Below are 26,892 nucleotides of genomic sequence, written 5' to 3'. Positions count from 1 at the left end.
GCCAGTCACCCAAGGAATGCTGAGTAAGTAAACATAATCAAGCATTAGCTAACTAGCCACAAATCCACTTGACTTTATTAATTTCTCGCCTGGCAGAGAGACCAGGAAGAAAGCAAACCATCAGAGACATTCATGCATCATTCATTCAATAAATATTTATTACATACCAGGTGCCAGACACTGTGTGAAGCTAAATATAGGTTTTATTGTGTTATTAATATCTGCCGTTAAGTTACATGTGAATGTTTTAAAGAATATTTATTTTCCCTGAAATACAAATTTTAACTCCTGAGATGCCGTATCTTCATTTCTGCCCACCTGCCTGCCTGCCCGGAGTGAGTGATGTACCTCCATCCTTAAGCTTCCAGACTCCATCCCTCCCTCCAAAAGTCTCCCACCATGTGTCAAGGAGTGAATAAGCTAGAATCGGCAGAGAGGCTCTAAGTATTTTAAAAGTTCTGGGAGAACGCAAGTGGTAAGAAAGAGTTTACTGAGACTTGTTATGTGTACATTCGGATGTTTTAAGGAGAGTAGCTCATATTTGTTAAAAAAAAATTAAATACTAGTATATGTATCTATTTCACATGCAGATAGGGTAAAATCTTATAGAAGAATTCCCTTTGCCTAATTACAAACGACACCCACTCTCCTATCTTCTCCTGAGGATAACAAAGCTTACCACCCCTCCAAACTCAATGCCCCAGGAAAGGCCCACTCTGAGAACTGACCTTAAGCTTAAGTCACAGCACCTCACTAAGAAGGGGAGCTGGGCTAGAGATCTCAGGTTCCCTCTCTGGTCTGCAGGTGGGGGGGCCAGTCTAGCCTGAGCTCCTGCTCCACCGGCAGGCACACACAGGGTGAACCCACGCATGCCCCCCACATACACATGCTGCAGGACCCTCTGCACCACAAAGCCCCCGCCCCAGGGACAGCAGGCTTACGGAGATGTACAAAACACCCCCACACAAAGGCAGAGGTGAGGCGTTTCTGGCCTCCGCCAGTCTCCTGAGGCTGCTGACATCACAAAGGTGTCAACTGGCAACCTCATCGTCATGTGGCTCTCCCCTGGCTTCCCTTCACTTCAAAGGCAGGGAAAGGGTGAGACCTTTCAAAGACGCCAAGTGGGCCAGCTTCCAGCAGCAGTCTGGGACTGAGAGAGCAGCAGAGCTGAGAAGCTGGGCGGCGGGACTTGGGCCTCGCGTTTCAACTTTGTTCAGTTCTCCTGTAATGGAAAACTGCTTCGCACAAAGCTAGGGTGTTACAGTTCTTTCCAGAGCCCCTCCCCCACCCGCCCCACCCCTCGGCAGCCTTTGGATCAGAGGGACAGACCGCGCCTGCAGGAAGGTGGAAAGAGGATAGTCCTGGCTTCTTACTATGTCCCTTGCTTCTGGCCCTGGCCCTGGATGGTTACTCTTTTCCTTTGGCATGGGGCTGGTATCGGGATCAAAGTGTCCAAATAACTGCCTGTGTCAAGCCCAAGAAGTGAACTGCACAGCGAGGCACTTAACGGAATACCCCCCTGACATTCCCCTGAACACCCGGAGGCTGTACCTACATGATAACAGGATCACTAGTTTGCCAGCCATGCATCTAGGACTCCTCAGTGACCTTGTTTACCTGGACTGTCACAACAACCGGATTCGAGAGGTGATGGATTATACCTTCATCGGGGTCTTCAGACTCATCTACCTTGACCTGAGCTCCAACAACCTAACCTCCATCTCCCCCTTCAGTTTCTCAGTGCTCAGCAACCTGGTGCAGCTCAGCCTTGCCAATAACCCTGGCCTGTCATCTCTTGACAAGTACACCTTTGCCAACACCAGCTCTTTGAGGTACCTGGACCTCAGAAACACTGGCTTGCAGACCCTGGACCATGCTGCCTTGCACCACCTCACGGTCCTCCAGACCCTGTACCTGAGTGGAAACCCCTGGAAGTGTAACTGCTCCTTCATGGACTTCGCCATCTACTTAATAGTGTCCCATCTGGACCCCCCAGGTGAGGGCTTGATTGGGTGTGGCTGGAAGAGGATGTGGTAAGAGTAGGAGGAATTGGTCTTAGAAAAAGCTGAAGGCAAAAGATGGTCTGACTGGGACAAAAGTTGAATGAATGCAATCTTAGTTCCTTTGAGTGGACTGATGAGGCAGGAAGGCCTGGTAGTTCTGGAATAGGAATCCAAAGAGCCAAGTTCCATTCTAATCTTGGCACCTACTAGTTGGCTGCCCTGGAAGAAGTCACCTTTTCGCTGAGCCTCCGTTTCCCGATCCATAAAGTGGGTACATTATTGAGACCTAATCTATAGAGCGTGCTTGTGTCAAGTAAAATGATGTAGGTGGAAATGATAACGTGCTATAATTCCAAAGTAACGCAGGGATACTGTTTTCCGTTGATAAACTGTTCTCATCTACCTCATTCAATGGCAGAATTTTTCTAGGGTCTAGACGTAAATTCTGTGATTCATGGGCAATAGAGAATCCAATAGGAATAGGATGTCCGGAAGGGAAAGCTCGGTAGGAAGGGGAGGAGAGGTGCATGGACTATGAGAGAGAAGGAGAGGAGGCAGGCGGCATTCCTCCTGCTAACAGCTTTGTGCTGGCCTCCTAAGGAAGGAGAGAATGGCCTGAATCAGTGGAGAGCAAACAGGTCACAGGGCTCACTGTGTCAGGCTGACAGATTCCAATCTCACCAGCCAGCGAACTCTCAAGTCTTACCTGGGAGGTTTCTAAGCAGGTTGCTGCCATTCGCCCCTTGGCCATGACGCTGGCAGCACCCCAGTGCCTTATCCCCTCTTCCCCCTGGGAACTTCACTGTCCTGTCCTCACCCTCTCTGCGCCCCATCTCCACCAAGAGCGCTATCCGCTGGCAAAGTCAGAGCTCAGAGAGAGGAGAACTCATCGTGGAAAGCCCAGTGCGACGTTTCGCCCATGTGGTGATACAATGGGATTATTCTTGGCCGGATGATAGAGCTGGAGAGGAAGTGGGAGAGAGGGAGCTGGTAGTGATGATGAGTAAAACTGTGCCCTCCTGCCCTGCCCTGCCCTTGGCTTCGCACATTTTAAAAGGTCCTCAGAGTGAAGGCCCCAAAGATCTTAGGGTGCAAAATTTAAGGAAGCACCGAGAGTGAACTCAGCAAGAGTGAGAGTGAGCACCGTGAGAGTGAGTGCCTCCTTAAATTTTGCGTCTTAGACACCTGGCCCTGCCCCAGAAGCTTCAGCTTGTATTGCTCTGATAAAGCCACCAGGAACAACACTGTCAGACCATCTTCTTCACTGTACTAAGCAGAAAGAACAGAAGAACAGCTAACTTGGATACCACCTTCTCCGAGAGCCAGACATCTACTTTTCTCTATCACGGGTGCTGGGATGGTTCGAGAGCTCTCTAAAGGAGGGTGAACGTTAGTCATTCTCACACATTAAATGCAGTTTCTAAGTGGGATTCTCCCCCACTGGTGTCCAGGCGACCAGTCCCAGGAAGGGCCTTCTGGTCTCCTGCCCCACCCCCACATTTTCCTCCAGTGAGTGAAGTTACTTGGCTTCTACCCCTGTCGTGCATGTCCCTTAATCACGTTTCTCCTTGTACAGTTGTGTCTTCTCAGAATTTTCAGGCTGGCCACTTTGGACTCTGACTCTTCAGTCCAATCCATAATTGAAAAGGATTATAAACAAGGTCTGGTTCGGTGCTTGTTTTCCAAGATGTCAGGAGGGAAAACCTACTTCTTCAAGATTATGAATTCTTTGTGAATGAAGAGTCTGTCTTTGAAATGGACAAAGCTTTCATCCACAAGCCAGTGGGACCCCACACATGCAATGCTCATCTCCCTCTCCCGTGTTGTGGCCCAGAGGAACCCTCCGGGCCACTTCATGAAGAAATATGGGGCCTCATTTTTCCAGTCCACCTCTGTTGTCTGCTAAAAAATATGAATGAGTCCAAGGCCAGATATAATTTACAGGCTACAGAACTGAAACTGGGACAATTTCTTCACACTTTTTTCTCATTTTCTTTACTTTAACCATCCCATCAGCCTTGAAATTTTGCATCTCTGTCTTGTGCAAGAAGCCAGGGTTGGTATTTTTAACCTTTTCCTTGAATGAGAAAATAGACCAATTCGCCCAAAATCACACAGCTAGTAAAAGACAAGAAAATGATTTTACACTCTTGATTCCAAATTCAGGTCTGGATTAAACAGTCAACTTTCTGTCACTATGGTGATATACGTGAAATAATCAACTTTAAAGAGGGAAGGTTTATTTTGGATCACAGGTTTCAGTCCCTGGTTAGCTGACCCATTGCTTTTAGGCCTGTGGCAAGGCAGCGTACCATGGCAGGTATGCATGACAGCTGAAGCTCCTCACTCATGGTAGTCAGGAAACATCAAAGAGAGGCAGGAAGTGGCTGGGGCCCGATACCCCCTTGAGGGGCTCAGCCCCAATAACCTGACTCCTCTAATTAGTCTCTGCCTCTTAAAGGTTCTGCCACCTCCCAATAGTACAACAGGTTAGGGACCAAACTTTTAACTCATGGATCTTTGGAGGGCATCTCAAATCTAAGCTATAAATTCTTTTACTAAGAAACCATACTGGAGCTGGGGATTTAGCTCACTGGTTCCGCTGCCTGCCTCGAAAGCACAAGGTCCTGAGTTTGATCCCCAGTACCACCCCCCAAAGAAAGAAACCATACTATATCTTAAACCTGAAAAATCACATGATACTTATCATCTTATAAGTCAGTTTAGTTAATAAATGTGAGACATGTTATAAGATTATGGCCATAGCACCTAAGCTTCAGCTTTATTTCCTATCTGGCTACCCCTCAGAGCATAACCATGATCACTTTACATTGTGTAACAACAAGCACTGTCATCATTACAGTACTCTCTTGAAAACCTAGATTTCACCCCAATCTACCCAAACTCCAAAAAGATGAATCTAACTTTAGTGTTTGCTCTCACTGTGGACTTATTCAGGCTGATCCTTCCTTCTGTACATGTACAGGCATACAAATACAGACATGTGAATAGATATGTATATGCAAATACAAAGGTGTGCGCACAACAAACCATATATGTATACACACATTACATACACATATAAATATACAGATGCACCCTGAGACACATACACATATACACACAAAGTTGAACATAACTATGGCAAAATTCACCAAATTTCTTTCTTGCCCTTCCTCAATGTAAAGGAAGTTATTCTCACTTGACTTTCATATGATAATCCTAATGGATAGAAATATCTTTGCTATTGCCAAATATTCTTGGTGAACTTTGAACCTAGAGCCCACCTACTTTATACTACATTTATTATCAAAATGATGGTGATCTTTGAAGATATTCTAGAATGGAACTCCCCATTGTTCCCAATGTGCCCACATTTTAGGATACAGGGAGAATTTTTGTGAAATAACCTGAGTAACCAGGTTATTCATAAATCAGACTCCAAGCAAGGGCAGTCTGGGCTGCATAATGAGTTCAAAAGCCAGCCTGGAATGCATAATGAGACCCTGTCTGGAAAAAGAAAGAAAAGAAGGAAGAAGGAAGGAAGAAGAGGAGGGGAGGCTGGAAAGAGGGAGGGAGGGAGAGAAAAAAGGGAGGGAGGGAGAGAGGAAGGAGAGAGAGAAAGAGAGAGAAGATAGAAATAAGACTCCAATTTAAAAGCAGATTTGCTTTAGATCCTGGGAGATACTGTCTTTCAGCACTGGGAAGTTTTACCAATGGTGTAATACCAAAGGCAGTAAGCAGTGTAAACCAAGATGGGGAAGTAACAGGCTTCCATGCTACCTGTCAATATCTGCTTATTGTCTGCTCTGTACTGTCTACTCTGTACCAGATTAAGTGCTGATGGTTATAACTAACCCACAATCCCAGAGCTGTGCATAGAGATTCTTAGGACTGTGGGTCACTGGCACTGTACATGTTCCATGGTCCAGTTAGGTATAGCAGAACTAAACAGAAAAAAGAGAGGCCAGAATATTCCCAGTCATGCACTCTGGCCAGCCTCAGTCACAAGTGAGGAAGGACAGCCACCATGTAGCAGCAGAGCCAGCTAAGAGCTCAGTTTCAAGAGTGAAACAGACTTGGGTTATAGTCCTAAACCTGCTACTTCTTTTCTGTGGGCCATCAGATAAGTTACTTAACCTATCCGAACTTCAATTTCCTCATATTGAATGCAGAGATAATAATAGAACCACCCTACAGAGGGCTGTTGCAATGATGAAATAAGAACATTTATAAACTGCTCTCATCGTTTCAGCTTAACATACCATAAGCACTCAATAAACAAATGGTTAGTAGACACAGAAAAAGTACAGGACACTATAGATTAACAGACATCAGCCAAGTAGGTCACTGAGCAAATGGACTTCAAGAAGGCTCAGGACATATGGAACTAAAAGACAACGTATTCTCTTTAGGAGATATAACTGAAGAGATGTAGGTGGGGATGCAGATAGGATATAGAAAAGTGAGTAGCAGGTCCTAGGATTCTAATTTCTAAAAGTATGGGGAAAGTTGCATCCTAGAAGGAGTCAGGTATTAGATAAATTATGAACGCAGGGGTCCAGACCCTGGTAAGCCAAACCAGAAGCCTAAATCAGGGCTTCGTGTCATCCTGATCCATGATACTCAGGGCTGGCCCAGCCCCAGAAAAGTAGTTGCTCCTGAATCACCTGAATCCAGATCTTAATGCACTACCTAAAGCAAGTCCCATTTCCAGAGGCAGGAGAGAGTGGACAAACAGCTTTCCCGAGAGCTAGTCCAACTGCGAGGTGATGTGGCCTTGAGAGAAAGAAGTCGCTGATGTGGTAGAACTTTGTCATTTAAGAGTGTTGAGCAATATCTTTGCTCCAGTACCTCCCTACCTCCTGCCTGCCACTGAGTCAAAATTAGCCGTTAGAGAGTCACTCCTTTGGGGTCCCCAAAAAGTGTCAAGATCTTGAAGAGACACTGAAAAAATACATGAGCTCCTGGGGAGAATAAAGCAAGTATCCCTAAACCTTGATCAGCTCTCTTAATCAGAGGGAAGAGTGAGTTCTTGAGAAATCTAATCAGCTAGGGGCAAATCCTGCAACAATGGTGAACCTCAAAAGATACAGAAGTCCTGGAAGGAAATGGAGAAGTTATAAGAGAGGATACAAGGGCAATAATGTGCTTTCTCACGTTTTGTCACATTTTGGCTTAGGGCGCCCCCTACAGAGGGGCTGAGTAGGAAGCCAAATATTTGCTCACCTTATTTCATCATAAGGCTACACTAAACAGGAATATTGAATCTTTCCCAAACTGGCAAAAGATGTGAAGGTGCAAATCAGAAGAAACCCTCCAGTGTCATATTAACTAGACATACAGAAAAGTATTCAGACTTCTAAGAGTTCACATATTCACTTTCCAAACCCAAAACAACACAGCACAAGTGGAGTTCCACTGTGTCAGTTGCCAGAGTGAGGTGTGGAACCCTGATCAGCACAGAGCTAAAACAGACCCACACATTCCATTTCCGTTTTAGCCCAAGTCAACAAGTAGGTAGTTCCTGGCTGAAGCGGTAATTTTCCAATCATTAATGTTATTTGAAGGTGACAGTGGCAATAGAGTTCTTCCCAGGATATTTGCTTTCCCTAGTAAGCAAATGCATCTCAGGATGCATCTGAGGATGAATGCATCTCAGGATGCTCTGAAAAACTAAACTCTAAACTCTCAGACATAAGGAACTCAGTCCCTTATGTCTGCTTCCCTCCACCTCCAGAGTCTGGCCTAGTGCTGTCCAAGAGAAGTTTCTGCAGCAGTGGAACTACTTTATATACATGGTATCAACTAGCTTACATATGGCTATTGAGCTCTTGAAATTTCACTAGTAATTTTTAATTTTACTCCATTTCAATTCACTTAAATAGCCACACAACATGCCTGGCTATCATCATGGTTAGAGCAGCCTTCTAACATAGGATGGTTGAGCGGGAACTTTAGAATCCAGTGCTCTCACAGGTAAGTGACTATAATAGCATCTAGTCCAGTGTGGAGACGTTCTGTCAGTGAGTTCAACACTTTTCTCCAGTGCCATCTGTCCTTGCTATGGAGTACACCAGCGTCTACTCAACTCTGAAACACTTACTGTAGGTTTATGCTGGGGTGGTTTTAGCATGGAGAAAGAAGTCCTAATTCCCATCTTTAATGAGAAATACAGTGATACAAAAGACACAAAGGAAGTTGAAAGTCGGGAAGTCCTGTCCTAGTCACAGAAATGCCTCTGTGTGACTTAGTTCTGCACTTTGAGTCTCACTTTTGTCTTTAAAATAAGGGAACATGTTTCAGTACTCTCGAGGGTCCCTTGAGCTGGCAGACTACAGACCTAAATAGAAGACAAGATTCACATGATTTAAGAGGAGCGGTGGTCAGCACACAGGGTCCTGGGGGAGCACACGGGATGTGTACAAGTGCTGCAGTGGGAGGATTCCTAGTGAAGAGGGTTACTGCCACATAACAGAAGTATAATTAGGAAGCAAGCAGCCCCTAACTCCTGTACTCTCCCACCACCTGTCTTAAGCATCCTTAACTTGGCTAGGACAGTGCCTCTCCGCCAAAGACTTGGAGCTTGCTTGCTATGATTTAGATATAGAATGTCCCTGCAAAACTCTCATATGCTCAGGGGTGAGGCTTTTGGAAGGGGAGTGGATCACATATGTGCTGTATTCATCAGTGGATAAATTCACCCATGAGCTCAGAGCTGAAAGTGCTCTTAAGAGGCGGGCCTGGGCAGAAGTTACAGGTCAATAGGGGAGTGACCTGGAAAGGTCTGTCTCCCTTCCCAGCTTCTCCCTCACTCTCTGCTGCCTGGCTGCCATGAGGTGAGCAGCTTTCCTTCACCTAGATCCTTCCACCATGCCTGTTCTGCCTTGGAGCCAGCTGTCAATGGACTGAATCCTCTAGAAATTGTCAGCCAAAATAAAACTCTCCTCCCTTAGGTTGTGGGTGTTGGGTGTTTTGTCCCATTGATGAGAAAAGTAACTGAGGCAGTGCCCCAGTCTGTCCTCCCAGGCCTGATCCTCAAACAGTGGCTCTCAAAGTCTAATGAACTCAAGAATCCCAGACCTCACTTCCTGAGGTCCTGATTCAGTGAGCTGCCAAGGCAGGTGTTAAGAGAACTTTTCAGAAACCCTAAGGTAACATCCTGTGTTCTGGAGGTTCAGGGCTGCTCCAACTGGAGAATGCACTAATTTTCAGTGAGAGGCTAATGGCTAATCATGTTTTGAAATGTGTCCCTCATGGGCATTTGCAATTTGACAGAGAACAACAGGAAACAGTGAAAATGAAAACAGGCTACCACGGATAGGAGTGGGGCAGTTTGAAGACAAAGGGTCCCTTTGTGTCAGCTCTTAAATGCAAGTCCTAAGGCATCCTAACAGGGCCTGACTGTGGGGCCCACACATCAGGAAGGAGTCTGGACAACGGTGCTGCAGAGGCAGGTAGACAAAGCTACTCGGGGACATCTGCAAGGAACAGATGGGTTGGGTGGTGTGTTGCTTTGAGTCCAAGTCATTTTGAGGGCATTCTGTACAGAGAACATCTCAATTTCATTCCAAGGCCATTTCGTCCTTATTCAAGCTTGCCATAATAGCATAATGGCCCCATCTCAATTCACCAAGTAGAAAGTCAGCCACAGTTGTGCCAAAACTCAGATTTCCAGAATGAATTCAGGTCCTCACACTCTTTCACCATTAATGCTAATCCATCTCCTCCATCAGGGAAATTGAAATAAAGCCCAGAGGCCAAAACAGGAGAACGTGTGGGCAGCAGACGGTGCCAAGACTGTCAACTGTTCTGCCAGCTTGGCTCTCCTACCTTACAACCAACTCCATGGCCTCATAGCTCTTTCCTGCAAAGAGCCAGAAGAGCAGCCTCTGGAGGGGAGTGAGAGAGCTGAGAGGGGAGCAGCCAGGTCAGGCATCCCTCATTCGTCCCATCCAAGAAGGGACGGGAGCGACAAGCACCAGAGGTTCCCGACACATTCCCTGACCCAGCCCAGTTGGATCCCTAGGAGTAGGTGATCTAAAGCTCTCTGAGGCTCAGAAATGCCAGAACCCTACACATAGCTCCTTAGATCACCCAGCATCATTTAGGCCTTTGGAAGGCACAGGCTGTGCCAAGCAGCCAACCTCAGTTCTCTCCTTCTAGAGATGAACAGCTCCCCATCCGGAGGAATCCAGAAAACAGTAGGTGCTACTAGACAGATAGGGGTCCAGCCATGAAGAATCTTGAATGATTTTCCAGGAAACACGTAATGTATCTGGAGAAGCTCTGGGAGGCAGGCATGGCTAAGGTAGTGCTACGTAGGAAGGAGGCTCCTGCAGAAATCCAGCTGGGAACCTGGTGGCCTTCAGCAGCAATGAGAATGAAGAGGTGCAGACAGGCCAGGAGGAAGCATTTGGAAGGTAGAAACAATAGGACTTGGGACTGAATCAGATTCTCTCACTGTTACTTATGCTTCCTTCATAACCTCTAGCATAATACTAAGTAATAAATTTGTATGAATTTAACGTCCGACTTTGATGGGGTGGGCAGTACTGAAGATTGAGCCAAGGCCTGTGCACTGAGCTACATCCCCACCACTTTTTTATTTTTTATTTTTCTCCTAGTTCACTAATTTTCCCAGGCTGGGTTTGAACTCGCAGTCCTCCTTTCATATTCTTCCAGAGTGCTGGGATCATAGGTGTACACCATCACACCCAGCTTGTCTTTTGTCTTGATAGACCAGAAGCTCTATGAGAGAGTGTCTGAATATTCAGAAGCTAGTGTAAAACTTGGCACAGAGAAGGTCCTCAGTAACTATTTACTAAGTAAATGAATGAGATATAAAAAATAAATGGAAGGGAAAAATCAAGGCCAGCTCCCAAGGCTTTGATTTGGACAGCTGTGAGGGCTTCACTGAGACAGATACTTGTGTTAGTCAGCTTCCTGTCACTGTAATGAAGAACCTGAGACATCTAATAAAGAGAAAAAGGTCACTTTGGCCCACAGTTTTGGAGTTTTAGTCCACGATCAATTGGCCCCATTGTTTTAGATCTGTGTGACACAGTGAATCACGGTGGGAGTACATAGTAGAGAAAAAGAAGCCAGGGAGCAGAGCAGGGATGAGAGTCCCACAGTCCCCTGCAAAGGCAAACTCCTAGTGACCTAAGGACTTCTCAGTAGGTCCCACTTCCTAGTGAGACCTACTACCACCACCCAGTAGCGCCACATCTTTAACACACAGACCTTGAGCAACACTCAACATCTACTTCAGTGCTCTTGAAGAAGGGGCAGTGCTCAGCCAATAAGAAGAAGCCAAGTTCCATTTTGATAAATTTTTTTTTTTGTACCCGGGATCGAACTCAGCACTTTGCACTTGTGAGGCAAGCAGCAGCGCCACTGAGCTAAATCCCCAGCCCTCGAGCCATTTTGAACTTGTTGAGTAGGAAGTTTCTGTCTCAGCAGCACCTGAATATTCTGACCAAAAATTCAGAATAGAGAATGAGGCATAATATACACACTGGCAGATCATTGCCTCGGTGATCACTGAAACTAAATAGAAGATGACATCAGCCAAGGAAGGGTTTAGAAGAGAAGATAACAAAGGCCAAGCACAGAAACTCTGGGGATGCTACACAGCAATGCCTCAGCTCACGAATACATCTGCTCAGGAGCAGAAACATTTGACAAAATTCTTCTGTTCTCGATCTCCATGCTGAGTGATGAACACAGCTGTGGCCATCTTCCCCCAAACTGTGGAATAAATTAAGTTCATGAACACATGTACCACTGTGTACGGGAGGGTGAAGAAACAAAGAGGGACCACGAAGTCCACAGGCAGGAGCAGCTAGGGAGAGGAAATCAGAGAAAGGAAAGCTCATGGGAACCGACAGTTTAAACAGCAAGAACAGGTTAGATAAGGACTGAACACCGACCATCAGTTTTAACCACAGTGAGGTCCCTGCTGTCTTGAGCAATTGCAAGGATGGCGGGAGTGGCCCCTAGTCAGTGGTGTGTTGTGGAAGAAACAGCAAAACAAAGAAAACAATGTAAGCTACCCTTCTAGGAAGTCTGGCTGCAGATGGAAGGATGCAGTGTGACCTTTAGAGAGGAAGTGAGTAAAGAAGGAGCACTTTTTAGGAGAAAAGTACACGCAAGTATTTGTTTCCCTACTGACAGGGAGGAGTCAGTGCAGAAGGGAAAGGCAAAGACACTGGAGAGAGGCAAATAACTGGCGGGGGAGTCTGCAGGGGCAGAAGCAATGGTCCCCAGAGCCAGATGAAGGGGTCACCCACAAAAGCATCACCTCTGTGCTCTGGAACTACAGAGTAGGAAGCAAGAATAAACTCACAAGAGGACAGGTGTGATCATGTAGGACAACTACAACTGAAGCAACCGTCTTGAGAAGCTCTATTTTACTATAAGTGAGTTAAAATCAAAGAAGGACCTTGCATATCTAATATATAATTTCATGTGATATTTTCCATGACACTTCCGAATCACCAGTCCTATTAGCTGCTGATAAAACATCACTTTGTTCTTTGAGATGCTCACATCCTGATGGAGCGAGCAAAACTAAGATGATCTCTGGATTAAGACAACCTGGATTTTAATCCTCTGCTGGTCTTTTGTCAACTACTTGACTGTGAGCAAAAAATCTCCAGGCAACTTGTCTGTAAGATGAAAATAGTACCTATTTCTCTAGAATTGTTGTGATAATTAAGTGAAATAATCCACATGAAAATTTTACAAGTGCATTAGTAAGCATTCAACTACTGCTAGCTATCAGCACCGGCGTTAAAATGCTGAAATAGTCTACATCCCAATTACCTGCTGGTGACTCTGAGCCCCACAAGGGAGGCAGGGAGGGCAGAGAAGTGTGGACTCTAGGCAGAAGCACAGTTAGCAGATGCTATCCTTCTGCTGGGGCCATTGTCCACAGAGGATCTGAACTGGAACACCGTGGGGAAAAAGGGTCTTTCTACACAGAAGGAGGAGCAGATGCAAAGGCCCTGTGGTGGAATGAGCTTGATATATTCAAAAGTGAGAATGGGTCATACCAATGTGATGGAAGTTGGGGAGAAAGGAAGACAGTGATACAGAAAATTGGAGGCCAGATCACCCAGGGCCATCATCCTTATTCTAAATATGGCGAGAAGTCAGGGAAGCTTGGAAGTAACATTTCCTATGATTGACAGGTTGTTCTTGCGCTGCACGGAGGAGAGATTGTAGGAAAAAGCAGGACCACAAGTCAGGGGTCTGGCATAGCTCAGAAAAAGGAGCACAATGGCCAGGGCCAGGGTAGTGGTCCAGATGATAAGCGTAAAGAATCGGGGCACATTGTACTAGTAGGACTAAAAGCATTTGCTTTTGTCTGGAATACTGGATGAGAGAGAAAGAAAGCAAAGAGCCCCTCCATGTTTCTACCCGGTCCAGGGCTAGAAGGTGGTGCACTTCGGCTGCTGAGGTCTCCTTAAACTGCTTGCTGTCCGTGAGAACAACTGTGCACTATCTGGTTTTCTGAGCAGATGGATGGTGATGAAGTATGTCTAGCTGGAAGCCAAGCCTACCAGAAATGAGTTTGGCTTTAGCTCCCAACATCCACCACCCCCAGCCTCAGCCTGTCACGCCGTGGCTCACCTCACCCCAGCAACGCCTACTCACGAAGGTGGCAGCGGACGCTTGCCCAGGTGGAGATTGTATCATCAGAAGACTTTACACTTTAAGTTTGGTTTTATTGGTGAAAAGAAAGGGTTTACCTTATGCTGACAGAATTCGAGGTACTGACAAGCATATGAGAAGATACATGAAACAGGAATCTCTTTGCTGCTACGTCACACTCAGGCACCATAAACGCCTATGAGAGACCAGTGCCCGTCACCGGGAACACCTGTAAAGCTCAGGAATAACCCAGTTGAACTTGCCAAACTTCAAAGGTCCTTCTATATGTTGTATAAATCTAGTAATCACATTTAACCTTTACAAAACTACAGCTTCCCATCCAGGAAAGGAAAAAATCACACATACCAGGTAAAGCTGTACTTTGCACATGCCCAAATCATCCCATTCCTCCAGGTTTCAAGATGCCAGGGACAGTTTGGAACAAGAGTCAGTACATGTTTTCTGAAAAGGCCAATTGTAAATATTTTAGGCTTCACAGGTCTCTGTTGCAACTTACTCGACTTTGTAATTAGCATGAAAGTAGCATTAGAAAAATAGGTCAAACAGCAGCACTGAGTGTGTTCCAATGAGACTTTATTTACAAAAACAGCAATCAGGCTGAATTGGCCCACGCTATAGTTTCCTGAGCCCTGGCTTCTGCCACCATGGGGCAACAGCTGGGCAAGGAGGAAACTGAGCTCCAAGTAGGCAAAGGCAGAGCTCAGTGGCAGGAGCAGAAATGCTGAGGGCCGTGGGTGAGGGCGTGAGAGGCGGTTGTGCCAGACCAAGACAGCGGGCTTGCGTCTTGCCCAGTCTCCGGAAGTGTCTCCTGTGAACTACTGAAGAGCACCTCAGAATACAAGAGATCCTTCAAGTTCCAACTGGGGGATCTGTCCTTAACAGTGAACCAAAGACACAGAGCTCAGGAAGTACCACAGGCAATCTCTCCAACAGCCTACCCATTCTTTCACATCTGCTTCCAACGGACATCTGTTGAGAGTCTACTGTGTGCCAGGTACCAGGATACAAATGCGAACCATGAGGGTCTCTGTCCCTTCTGAACAATAATAATTACCTTTTGAAGTCATCCCTGCAGTATTTAGCCTCAAGGATCCTGCCTTTGTTTCCTTCTCTGCAGCCTTACTCCTCTGTGTGGCTCTGGAGACCATCTATTCCTGCCTCAGCAGCCACTTCATGTCCACCATTCCCTGACCTCTCCCCACTGGCGTTCACCTAATTCCAAGTGATGCGCGGCTGGCTGACCCACCCGTAACCTTCCACCCCGCCGTTCCCATCTTCCCCTGAGCATCACATCATTGACCATGACCGTGTCATTGCTTGGTAATACAAACTGGCATTTAATTCATTCGACAAAACACCCTGAGCTCTACTCTGTGTCAGGCATGGTGTAGGTGCTAAGGCTAAAACAGCAAACAAAACAGGCAAAAATCCATATGCTCAGAGCTGACAATCAGGCAGGTAGAGGCAGATAAATGAATAGGTGGCAAATTTACTTCTTTGACAAATTCACGGCTTATCCGGAACAAAAATAAGCCAAATATGCCTGTAATCCTGGAACTCTAAGATGCAAAAGCAGGAAGAGCATTAGCTTGAGCCAAGCTGAAGCAAATTAATGATTTAAAGAAACCCTATCTCAAAATAAAGTAAGAGCTGGGGATACAGCTCAGGGTGGAGGCCCTGGATTCAATACCCAGCACTGGAAAAAACAAAAAGCAGGAGCAGGAGGTGGTGGGCAAGGAGTTAAAGAAAGAGGAGGAGAGGAAAAAGGAGAAAAAGGAATAGAAAGAAAAGGAGAAGGGAAAAGGAAAAAGAGGGAGGGAGGAAGAGGAAGGAAGGAAGAAAGGGAGAGAGAGAAAAGAGAGAGAGAGAGAGAAAGAGAGAGAGAGAACAAGGAGGAAAGCAAAGCACTGTACATCTAATGATGTTCAGGCAAATGAGGTCCTAACAAGGAGAAACAAGGGAATTGGGCAGGTCTCTGGGTTCCAGGGAGAAGCTGACAATGCTCAGCCAGGAGAAGCTGGGTGGAGAGGTCCTTAGAGTGTAATGGAGAAGAAGCAGTCTTACTCACTTTCTTTTCACTAAAACAATACCCAACACACACAGTGTAAAGGAGGAGAGGTTTGTTTGGGCTCACATTTACAGTCCGTAGTCAGCTGGCTGTAAGCCAGGAATGGCCCAGGTGCAGGGTCCGGTGGAGGAAAGCTGCTCATATCATGGGGGTCAGGATACAGAGTGTGAAGCGGGGAGCTGGGTAGGGAGACAGACCCTCCAGGTCATGCCCAGAGCAACCTGCCTCTCCCAACCAGACCCCACTTCCTAACAGCAGATCAGCTACAGCAGCTCTGATGATCCAGTCACCTTCCAAAAGGCCCAGCTCTGAGCGCTTGGGAGACATTCTAGATCTAAGCCATAACGGAGGCCTTCAGCCCCATCTCCTCCCCACACGTGCCACACCTTTGAGGCTCGTCCCATAGTCAGCACTGATGGCTCCCAAGCCAGTGCTGGGCAGGAGGACTCTGAGAAGCCTGCACAATTCTTGCATCCCTGGGCCACCAAGGGAACCTTCCCTGGGAATCTGTAGGAGACCCCGTCCCAGAACTGTGACCCCTTCTGCAGGCCAAGGAAAGGAGCAGTTCCTTCTATACCTGGTGGGTTCAAGACTTCCCTGAAGGGAGGCCTTCTGGGTTCCGGAACCACAAATGTTTCTGGGCCACAGAAACTCTGGTTCTTCCATGCATCTCTACCTGGAAGACATGTGTTACCTATGAGCAATATGCTATGTGCAGAAATATACAATGTGTGGCTTGTGCTTCCTTAGGAGCTACCTGCAAGAATAAAAGCATTAAAAACATCTGTAATTATACCTGGGAGCTTTAAATGGGGTGGACGTCCTGGGCTCACTACTGTAGGGCTGAGGGAAGGGACATCATGTGGCCCTCACACCTGTTCATGATGAGAATGGGACCTCTGGAATTGTACAGTGCATAGCATGCACAACAGCACATGGTTGCCCTGTATGATAGGCAAGGAGATCAAGAATGCCAGAGAGGGAAGAGCTGATATACAGTTGATTCATTGCATAGCATGGAGATATTTAAAACTACTCTCTCAGATGTATCCAGTACTCTGGGATCAGTAGATGGAGGTCTCATCTTAAAAGGCAGCATAGCAGAATGGGTAAATAACATATGTCTTACAAACTTAAAGAAAGGAAGGAAGATAATTAAAAAAGAAGCCAACATCTGCCTCACAAGTGCAAGGGCCCAAGTTCGATCCCCGGCACTAAAAACAAACAAAAGAAGACAAAACTGAGAGTAAAGGGACATGGAATAAATGAGATGAATAAAAAACAAATGGCAAGTCATGAGATACAAACCCAAATGTGTCAGTAATTACATGAAATGTCAGTGGATTAAAAAACACCAAGTTTACTCCCCTGGGTGAAAAACAAAACAACTATGTGCTGCTTGCAAAAATATACCTTAGATATAGGAACTATATCAAAAAACTAAAAGTCAAAGAATGGAAAAAGACACCATGCAAACGTGAACCAAAAGAAATTCAACACAGCTATACTAACATCAAACAAATAACTAAGGCAAGAAGTAGCACTACAGAAAAAAAGACATTGCTCAGTGACAGAAGGGCTTATCTCCCAGGAAGACACCAGAGTTTTAACTTTCTCTGCATCTAATCACACAAAGTGTGTAAAGCAAAACTCGACAGACCTGTGTGGAACTCACAAACGCACAATCAAAACTGGAGGCTTTTACATGCTTCTCACAGGAGTTAATGACAAGTAACACTAATAGTAACGAAGAGGCAACAGATGTTTATAGATTAAAAAGTCCATAAGAATATAGACCTGTATGCAACCACTGCCTAACTGCTATACAAAGAACAATGTACTCAAAAAAAAAAAAAAAACAAGCAGAATATGTTTTTCAGAACACATGGAAAATTTGCTAAAATAGATCTAATGCTTAGCTATAAAGGGAACTCTCAAGAAATTTCAAAAGAGCAGAATTACTATACAGAGTATGTTTCTGACCATGGTGTAGTTTAACTAGAATTCAACAATAAAAAATATTACCACAAAATCCACAAATACTTACAAATTAGGCAATGTAGTCATGAGTGACAGAGCTTATTAACAAGAACAATAATGATCAGACATGGCCCATGCCTTCTGGTAGGAGAGAAGAGATGCACACGTAAATAACTGCCACACAGAGCATAATGTGGCCACTGTATTAATGATACAAGGAAATGCTACGGATGAGCTCAGCCTGGAAACAGTCACGTGTCCTCTGAACTAGGAGGACAGGTGCTTGGGGAAGTTCTCCTTGGAGTAGAGTCAAAAGAACAATACTAAAAAAAAAAAAAAAAACAAGCAGAATATGTTTTTCAGAACACATGGAAAATTTGCTAAAATAGATCTAATGCTTAGCTATAAAGGGAACTCTCAAGAAATTTCAAAAGAGCAGAATTACTATACAGAGTATGTTTCTGACCATGGTAGAGTTTAACTAGAATTCAACAATAAAAAATATTACCACAAAATCCACAAATACTTACAAATTAGGCAATGTAGTCATGAGTGACAGAGCTTATTAACAAGAACAATAATGATCAGACATGGCCCATGCCTTCTGGTAGGAGAGAAGAGATGCACACGTAAATAACTGCCACACAGAGCATAATGTGGCCACTGTATTAATGATACAAGGAAATGCTACGGATGAGCTCAGCCTGGAAACAGTCACGTGTCCTCTGAACTAGGAGGACAGGTGCTTGGGGAAGTTCTCCTTGGAGTAGAGTCTTTTAGGCTAGATCTTGAAGAACAGGAAGAGCATGATTATGCAAAAACTGGAGAAAGAGGCAGTTGATACAAGAAAAGCAAGGTAACAGGCTGGGCATGGTGGCGCACACCTGTAATCTCAGCACTTGGGAGGCCGAGACAGGAGAACTACTGTGAATTTGAGGCCAACCTAGACTACATAGTGAGTTCAAGCCCAGCCTGAACTACATAGCAAGACCTTGTCTCAAGAAAACCAAAAAAAGAAAGAAAGAAAATAGTATAACAAGTATAACAGCTGAGGACAAGGGCAAGAGTTATCAAGGAATAATACGGCGCCATTTAATTTGACTGTTTGCCGGGAGTGCTGAGGAGTAAGGTGGGAAAGGAAAACACGGAAGGTGCTAAGGGGCTCTGAGTGCCCGGCCTAGGTGGTCAGGGTGTTATTCCGAGGTCCCCAGGGGAGTCAGAGAAGAGTTCTGAAGGGAAGGCAATCTAGCAGGAAAATGTGAGATGGACCAAAGCTGGGTAGCCGGCAGCGAGAGAGGGAGAGGAGAGCTAAAACCTTAGCAGTGCCAAGGAACTGGGGGTGGTGGGGGGAGGAGCAGTAGAAAAACCCAAGCTTCCCTCTCCCTCCCAACACAGCCACCCACATCCTTCATGTAACAGCAGCCTAACAATGCATTGAAATCACTACCTAATTGCTCCTTTCAAAGTTAATGCTTCAAAATGGGGAAGTGTGTGTTTAATGTTTAGTCTCATCTCCACCACCCAAGCCCCAATTTAAAAGCCAAATCTGCTTTAAAATAGAATGAGTTAAATCCCCTAGACACAGCTCAGACCCTCTGAGTCCCACCCACGTTTTCCTTCTCTGTGTATTTCTGTGTGTCTCGCCTCCTGGGCAGGAGACCTGGGCCCTCTCTTGATGGATTCCCAAACAGTTCCCAGGAGCTTCGTTCCCAGCCTCCTGGGAAGAGCTCAGCAGTCCTGAGCCCAACGGACTGGAGAGAGCCTCGAGGCACCACTGTGTTTCTGCCCACTTCACGTCCACAAGCCCTCCCTCTGCATTGGTGCACTCCAGGTCACTGGTCCACACTCAGTTACAGAGGACCTTCTTGCTCTCCCCTCTCCTGCAACTGTAGCACACGTTGGATGTGGCTTCCTCGGCCTACAAGCTCCTCCCCTAGTGAACCCTCAAGAGTACTTCACACCTCAGGCGATGTCCTCCAAGCTGTAACTTCTCTGTAGCTCCACTGACACAGAACCACAGTGGAGCGGAGGCATTCAGACACCCAAACCCACCACCTCCTCCTCAGCCAGCTCCTTTCCAACTCTCCTGCTTCTAACTACTGCTTAGGGCTCCCCCACCCCCAATGAACCTGATTTCCCTAACATCCTTGGTGACGAAGAGCACAGTTCCTTTCCTGAAGCTAGGAAAAGTTTCTGTCTGCAGCATTCTGTTTGCCTCTCCCACTTCTGCAGAACAAGCCTAGTCAGCTCAGTCCTGGTTTTCTTGTCTTCAGCCTCAAGCCTGTATTCTGTGGCTTAACTAGAACTTTCAAATCACAAAACCTCTCTGGTTTCCTTATTTCCATTAGGACGATAATAGCATGTGCATTGAGGTTTTTATAAATGAACAAGATAACTTTGTAAATCACTTTGCATGGGGCAAAAACTTAGTAACTATTAGCTGCTATCATGATTTTGATTGTGGTTATTTCAAGCCCTGGCCCGAACCCTGAGCTTGTGCTCATTTATCTAGGGCGTGCTGGATGTGTTCCCTTGACACCCTGCGTCAGCACGAGGAGTACACAGAGTTAGAAAAACGCCAGCCTGAGGATGGCACTCCAGATATTCTACGCACCTGGCGCAGTGGCTGCCTTCTTACCTGAGTCTATCCATCCTACCAACTACCCCTATAATAGGTATCATTCTTTTTACTTGTAAAATGAGAAAGTGGGGATTCAGAGAAAAAATGAAGACTCCCACGACATTTATAGAACTGATGAGTGATGGGCTGCAGGTCGGAACCCTGGTCTGTCTTGCGCTAGAACACACTGCTGCCTGCGTGCTGAAGTCTGCGGCGCTACAGGTAGGAGATACTCAGAGAAGTAGCAGGGAACTGAGTCAGCTGTTAAAAAGGCCTGGAGACCTGTGTGGTCCATTCATGTGATCAGCGAGTAGTTTCCAATAAGGAGTGAACTGTTTCTCCTGCTGTTCCCTTTACCCGGGCTCCCCTGGGAGAAGAGCACGCCAGGAGGTCTCATTCTCCCCTAAAGCTGAAATGCATAGTTTGAGATGCTTTTGGCTGGCACTGATGGTCCCTGGCTGGACTCAGGAACAAGTGAAGAGAAAGTGACAAGTTGCAAGGGAAAGATGCGGTCAAGAAGAGTGGAAAAGGTTGCCTTGCATATGAAAGGAATGACTATAAAGTATTTTACATTGCCATGGCAACTGGCACCATTACATTGCAACAAAATGTATATTGTTTTCTATCTTTAATTCAAATAAAGCTTATAATAAAAGTTTAAAGAAAAGAGGGAAAAAGAGGTGGAGATGGTGCACACTGATGATGGTCTGGGGAGTCCTATGCTCCATGGGAATCTTGCTTAAATTTCCAGCTTCCTGGCCCCTCTTGGGGGTCTCTTCTTCCCTGAAGATCCCTAAAGGGCAAAGCCCATTTTCACGACCTAAATGTAGCAGAACCCAAGCACAGTGCTCTTCAGATTTTAATGTGCTACTAAATGCCCTGGGCATCTTGTTGAGATGCAGACTCGGAATCAGGAGGCCCCTGGAACCTGAGATTCTGCATTTTGAACAAGATCCAGGTGATGCTGCTGGTCCACAGACCACACTGGGCAGAAGGGGGACCTCACAGCCCTCCGGGTCCCCTTTAGCTTAGGACCCCAAGAATTCTGCTGTTTGGACACACTACCTGCTGTGTTTTTCTTCCTAGATAATGAAAATGCCACGTGCGTGGAGCCCACGGAGCTGGCAGGGTGGCCCATCACACGAGTGGGGAACCCACTTCGGTACATGTGCCTCACGCACCTGGACCGCCGGGACTACATCTTCCTGCTGCTCATCGGCTTCTGCATCTTCGCCGTAGGCACGGTGGCTGCCTGGCTCACCGGCATGTGCGCTGTGCTCTACCAGAACACCCGCCGCAAGGCGAGCGAGGATGAGGCCGACGACGAGGCGGGGCACGGAGCGGAAGTCACCAGGCGGATTTTTCACACCAAGGAAAAGTCGGGCCAGGGTGGGTTCCCTCAGCTGATTTAGCTGCCAGAGACCACCGCTGTGACTTCCCCAGCTCCCGCCTCTCTCTCCCTCCCCACATCACCACCGCTGAAATATTAGACCATGAAGCCTCCCGGTAAAATAAACAAAATGGTGATGGCTTCCGAGGTTGTCCTTTTCTGTAGCACCAAGTCTAGAAAAATCATTGGATGCATCTAAATGCCAAGGAAGCCCATCCCAAATCAAGTCAACCCATGTTTAGTGGCCACCAACTATGTCCCCAAACTAAGTGCAGGAGGGAAGGATACAAGAAATACAAGATTAAGAAATTCCTCCAACAGCAAACCTTCTGGCGGGGAAAGCAAGATTAAGACCCATCTCCATGGGCCATCTGTGCATGCCAGCTTACTGTCAGTGTGGCTTAATGGTGAGAAAACGAGGCCTGGACGGCTGAGACAACTGGCCTGGTGACCCAAATGGTAAACAACACAGCTCCCAAAAGACCCCATTCCCCCTTCACATCAACCTGCCTCCCTAGAAAACAGCAACTCAACCAAGAGCTTATCATAGAAGCTTTGCTCAAAACAAAGGTGTAAGGCATGCAGGGACAACCACATTTACTGAGTGCTTACCAACTGCCCAGAATCACATCCCGCTTTGGACTTCCTCACTGCATTCACCCTCACAACAGCCAAGTCAGGGGCTACCTTCACATGCTGAGGTTTAGAGATGTTTGGTAACCAGCTAAAGATCGCACAATGGATAAGAAAAAACTGGAGCAACTGCTGAATGCTAGGCTGCCTGACACCAAGGCCAGAGGTCTGTGCTTTATGAACTGCTATCTAGAACAGCCCAGTGCACACGGGCACAGCCCAGCTCTCCAAGCTGGTCTGAGGGAGGAAAAGGGCATGGGCAAGAGGAGTGGCCCAACCCGGGCCAAACATCCATTTCCTTTTTCTCTCTACCCAGATCAAATCATGACCACATTAAAGGAGCAAATCAAAGTTCTCACCTTTGAAGCTAGCTGTTCCTAACACCTCAACCCACTGCGAACTGCATGTGGTCTCAGACACTTGCTCATAGCTAAGACACAATACCTGACACCTGCAATTTAAGGGAGGAGAGGTTGAATTTGAGAGATGCAAATTAAAACAACACTGAAATCCAACCTCACCCCAGAAAGCATGGCATTACCAAGAAATCATCCAATAACAAATGCTAGTGGGGCTACGGGAAAAAAGGAATCGTTCTCCACTGTTGGTGAGAGTACAGACTGTACAACCATTGTGGAAATCAGTATGGAGATTCCTCAGAAAACTAAAACTAGAGGTTCCATTTGACCCAGCTATTCCCCTTCTTGGTATCTTCCTAAAAGAATTAAAAGCATCACACCACAGTGATACATGCACACCTATATATATATAGCAGCACAGTTTGTAATAGCTAAATCTTGGAAACAGCCCAAATGACCATCAGTGGACAAATGGATAAAGAAGACATGGTAAATAAAGTACTATTCTGCCATAAAGAAGGATAAATTTGAGACACTTCTGGGTAAATGGATGCACCTTAAGACCATACTCTTAAGTGAAATAAATTGAACGTTCATGTTTAATACCAAATTCTCTGGTATGAGAAACTAAGAGTGAAAATGAAGACCAAAATGTACAACAGATATTGAGAAATGGGAAGAAAATATTCAAATGAGGAGAACAAGGGAGAGGGGAAGGGAAGAAGGGACAAGAAAAGAATAGAAGGGAATATAGAAACAAAGCTTTTGTAAGTAAGGAGGGGAAGAGAGGTCAAAGGGAGGGAGGATGGGAAAAAAGAAGAGGCAAGATACATCATCTACAGGTACAAATTTCCTATGATGAATGTTATCACTATGTACATATAAAATGTACCAATAAATATTTTGCTTCAAAATACAGGGTCTTGCTGTACTGCCCAGGTTGCCTTTGAACTCCTGGGCTCAGGGATCTTCCTGCCTCAGCCTCCCCCATGCTGAGATTATAGGTATATACTGTCGCACATGGATGCCCCTCAATATTCTCTGTTTATGCATATAGGATAGTGCCTCACACAGAATAAGCGCTTGTTATTGTATTCTACTTAAATACCAACCCACTAAGCATTCCTACCTTGTTATCCTGAAACAAGAAGTAAATGTGAACAAGTTATTTAACTTCTGTGTGCCCCAGTTTCTTCATCTATAAGGTAGCCATGACAGTACCTATATCACACAGAGAAATTGAGAATAAAATGAATATTGATTTATAAGACCAGTTTCATGAGCTTTTTACTATGGAATAACTTTAGACTTATAGAAAAGTCACAAAGATAGCACAGAGTTCTCATATATCCCTGTCCAGCTTCCCTTAAAGTTACCTTACAACATGGTGAAATATAGGGGTCCAGTTTTAATCTGTGGCACATTGAAATCCAGTTTTCCAACACCATTTATTAAAGAAGTTATCTTTCCTCAGCTCCTTTGTCAAAGATGAGGTAGCTGAGTACATCTGGAGTTGTTTTTGTGTCTTCCAATCTGTTCCACTGATCCTCAGGTCTGTTTCTTTGCCAGTACCATGCTGTTTTTATCACAGTGGTTTTGTAGTATATTTTCAAATTGGGACTTGTTATACCCGCTGCCATGTGTCTGTTGCCTAGGATGGCTTTTGCTATTCTAGGTCTCTTATGGTTCCAAATGAATTTTTGGATTTTTTCTAGTTCTGTGAAATATAGTGTTGGAATTTCAATTGGCATTGCATTGAATCTGTATAGCAGTTTTGGTAGTATGGCCATTTTCTCTATGTTGATTCTTCCTACCCAGGAGCAGGGGATATCTTTCCATTTTTTTATATCCTCTTCAATTTCTTTTTTTCAGAGTGCTATAGTTTTCAGTGTAGAAATCTTTTGCTTCTTTTGTTAGATTAATTCCTAGATACTTCATTTTTTTGGATGCTATTGTGAAGGGAATTGTTTCCCTAATTTCTCTCTCAGTGAGTCTGTTATTTGTGTACAAGAAGGCTATTGATTTTTGGGTGTTCACCTTGTATCCAGCTACTCTACTGAATCTGTTGATTAAGTCTAGAAGTCTTTTGGTGGAGTTTTTTAGTGGTGATTTTTTTAGTGATTTAAAATCACTAAAGAGGAGGGCCAGAGCCGCACAGAGCTAGGCCTCTACCCCACTCCCAGAGCCCCTGCAGCATCACCCTGGCTCTGCTCCCCCCTGCCCCACTGCTCAGGCCTCCTGGCTGTGCCAGTACCTGGATCCATACCACAGAGCACAGGGCATTATAAAGGCCATTGTACTAAGCTCCAAAAGATAGAGCAGAAGCAAACAACAGAAAGAGGGCCTCTCTCAACCTCCTTGATGAAGACTGAAGCCCACTGGAAAAGTAAAGAGAATCTCTGCACCAGAGGCACACCAGATCACCGAGGTTGGTAAGTTGGGGGGGTCCGGCACCTCCCATCATAACCTGGCCTATCTTCAGGGAAAGGGCAGCTGGAACCTACAGTAGAACCTTGCAGAGTTCAACCCTACAAGAGGCAAGGGAGCTCAAGTTGGGCCTTGCAGACAGAAATCAGCCTGAATCTCAAGGGAAGGGAAGGGGGGAAGGGAATGGGGAAAGGGAAAAGAGGAAAGAGGAAAGAAGAAAGGAAGAAAGGAGAGAGAGGGGGAGGGAAGGAGGAAGGGAGAAAAAGGGGAAGAGAGGGGCAGGAGAGAGGGAGGGGAGAAAAGAAAGCTGACTCTGGCAGGACAGTGAAACAGAAAGCAGTGGGAGGAGAGAGAGGACATGAAGAGACCTGCAGTAGGGCCCTAGTCTAAAGAGAGATGAGGGTAAAATACCAAGGGCAGGGGTTTTATACCTAGCTACGCAGGTTGGGGAGGACAAATGGAGGGAGAACCAGGAAAAAGAGGATGGAGCCAACCACTTACTGGTCCAATTATTTAAATACAGGATGACCAAAATATATTTTCATTAATTTTTATAAGGTACTATGACAGGAAATATAAAAATGACAATTTTTGTCAAATTTATTTAACAATTTTTCTGTGTATGGTGCATCTTAAAACATTAAATACACAATGCAACATTACAATCTGGACAGCAGTAGCTAGTCTCTTTCTGAAATTTTTGTATTTTTGTCCCTTTGAACAACACATTTTACACTGTCCTGTTGGCCTTTTGCTGCAGGTACTATGATTTCAATCCATTGTCCACCCATTAACCAGAATGGTGAAGACATCAATGATGGATTCCTGGCTGGCACTTCACCACCCTGTACTTTTCAATTATTTGGTCTATTGGACTTAAACTAAATTGTGAATGGCTTTTTGGACCCCCTTGTTTTGAATAAATAACAAATGAGTTCCATAGTTTGGTCTAGAAGGTGCATAAATACTTTTATAACATTTTGCTGACTTTTTGATTATAGAGTAGCTTGATAGATGATCAACTTTGTCAACACCATGCATAGAATTATTAGAGTCATAAACCACTTTTGGAATTTTTTAGCTTCATTTCTTACTTCAAGTTCTGTCATTTTTGTATTATGAATAGTTAACAATAAGGGGATATCCGATCCACCGCGGGAAGGAGAGCCACACCTTCTCCCTGCTGGGCAGCCATCTCTCCAGCGCTGGGAGGTAGCCTGGGCCCCAATCCACCTCGGGAAAGAGAGCCCCGCCTTCTCCCGCCCCAGCTGCCATCGCTTGAGCGCCGGGAAGGTAGCGGACCCCCACCCACCACGTGCGCACTCTCAGACCTCCTGACTGTGCCAGTCTTTGGACACACTCTGCAGAGGCAGAGGTGGTCTGCTGGGCAGCCATCTCTCCAGCGCTGGGAGGTAGCCTGGGCCCCAATCCACCTCGGGAAAGAGAGCCCCGCCTTCTCCCGCCCCAGCTGCCATCGCTTGAGCGCCGGGAAGGTAGCGGACCCCCACCCACCACGTGCGCACTCTCAGACCTCCTGACTGTGCCAGTCTTTGGACACACTCTGCAGAGGCAGAGGTGGTCATCAAGGGTAACATGAGAAACTGAAAAAATGCAAATAAAGTGTTTGTAAATGGGGAGGGAAGGAGGGGGTGAAGGGAGGGCAGGGACAAGGGGAAGAAATGAGAATCAAGACCTGTCATGTAAAGGTACAGAATCCCAATGATGAATGT

At 45.7% G+C, this 26,892-nt stretch overlaps 2 protein-coding genes across 2 annotated transcripts in view; one reads left to right on the top strand and one right to left on the bottom strand.

The window, feature by feature from the left end:
- The window catches only part of Rxrg (retinoid X receptor gamma), a 167,222-nt gene that overhangs the window by 135,162 nt on the left and 5,168 nt on the right, over positions 1 to 26,892 (bottom strand). The window contains exon 2 of the mRNA XM_010633922.3: positions 23,865 to 23,956. The gene's annotated coding sequence lies outside the window, so the exon portion shown is untranslated. The remainder of the gene's footprint in view (positions 1 to 23,864; positions 23,957 to 26,892) is intronic.
- Positions 1,081 to 22,451, top strand: Lrrc52 (leucine rich repeat containing 52). The gene is made up of 2 exons (XM_010633920.1): positions 1,081 to 1,996; positions 21,440 to 22,451. Exons 1-2 carry the CDS (start codon positions 1,375 to 1,377, stop codon positions 21,763 to 21,765), a joined length of 948 nt encoding a protein of 315 aa, XP_010632222.1. The 5' UTR covers positions 1,081 to 1,374; the 3' UTR covers positions 21,766 to 22,451.

This window comes from Fukomys damarensis, unplaced genomic scaffold (assembly GCF_012274545.1).
Source record: "Fukomys damarensis isolate Sample0158 unplaced genomic scaffold, DMR_v1.0_HiC HiC_scaffold_19, whole genome shotgun sequence".
Taxonomy (NCBI): domain Eukaryota; kingdom Metazoa; phylum Chordata; class Mammalia; order Rodentia; family Bathyergidae; genus Fukomys; species Fukomys damarensis.
The sequence above is the reverse complement of the archived record's forward strand: the minus strand, read 5'-3'. Positions and strand labels throughout refer to the sequence as shown.

Bases quoted from the DNA above. Each gene is read 5' to 3' on its own strand.
- Lrrc52 (XM_010633920.1), top strand. From the start codon at position 1,375: ATGTCCCTTGCTTCTGGCCCTGGCCCTGGATGGTTACTCTTTTCCTTT. The intron at 1,997-21,439 runs GTGAGGGCTTGA...TTTTCTTCCTAG, and splicing joins GTCCCATCTGGACCCCCCAG to ATAATGAAAATGCCACGTGC.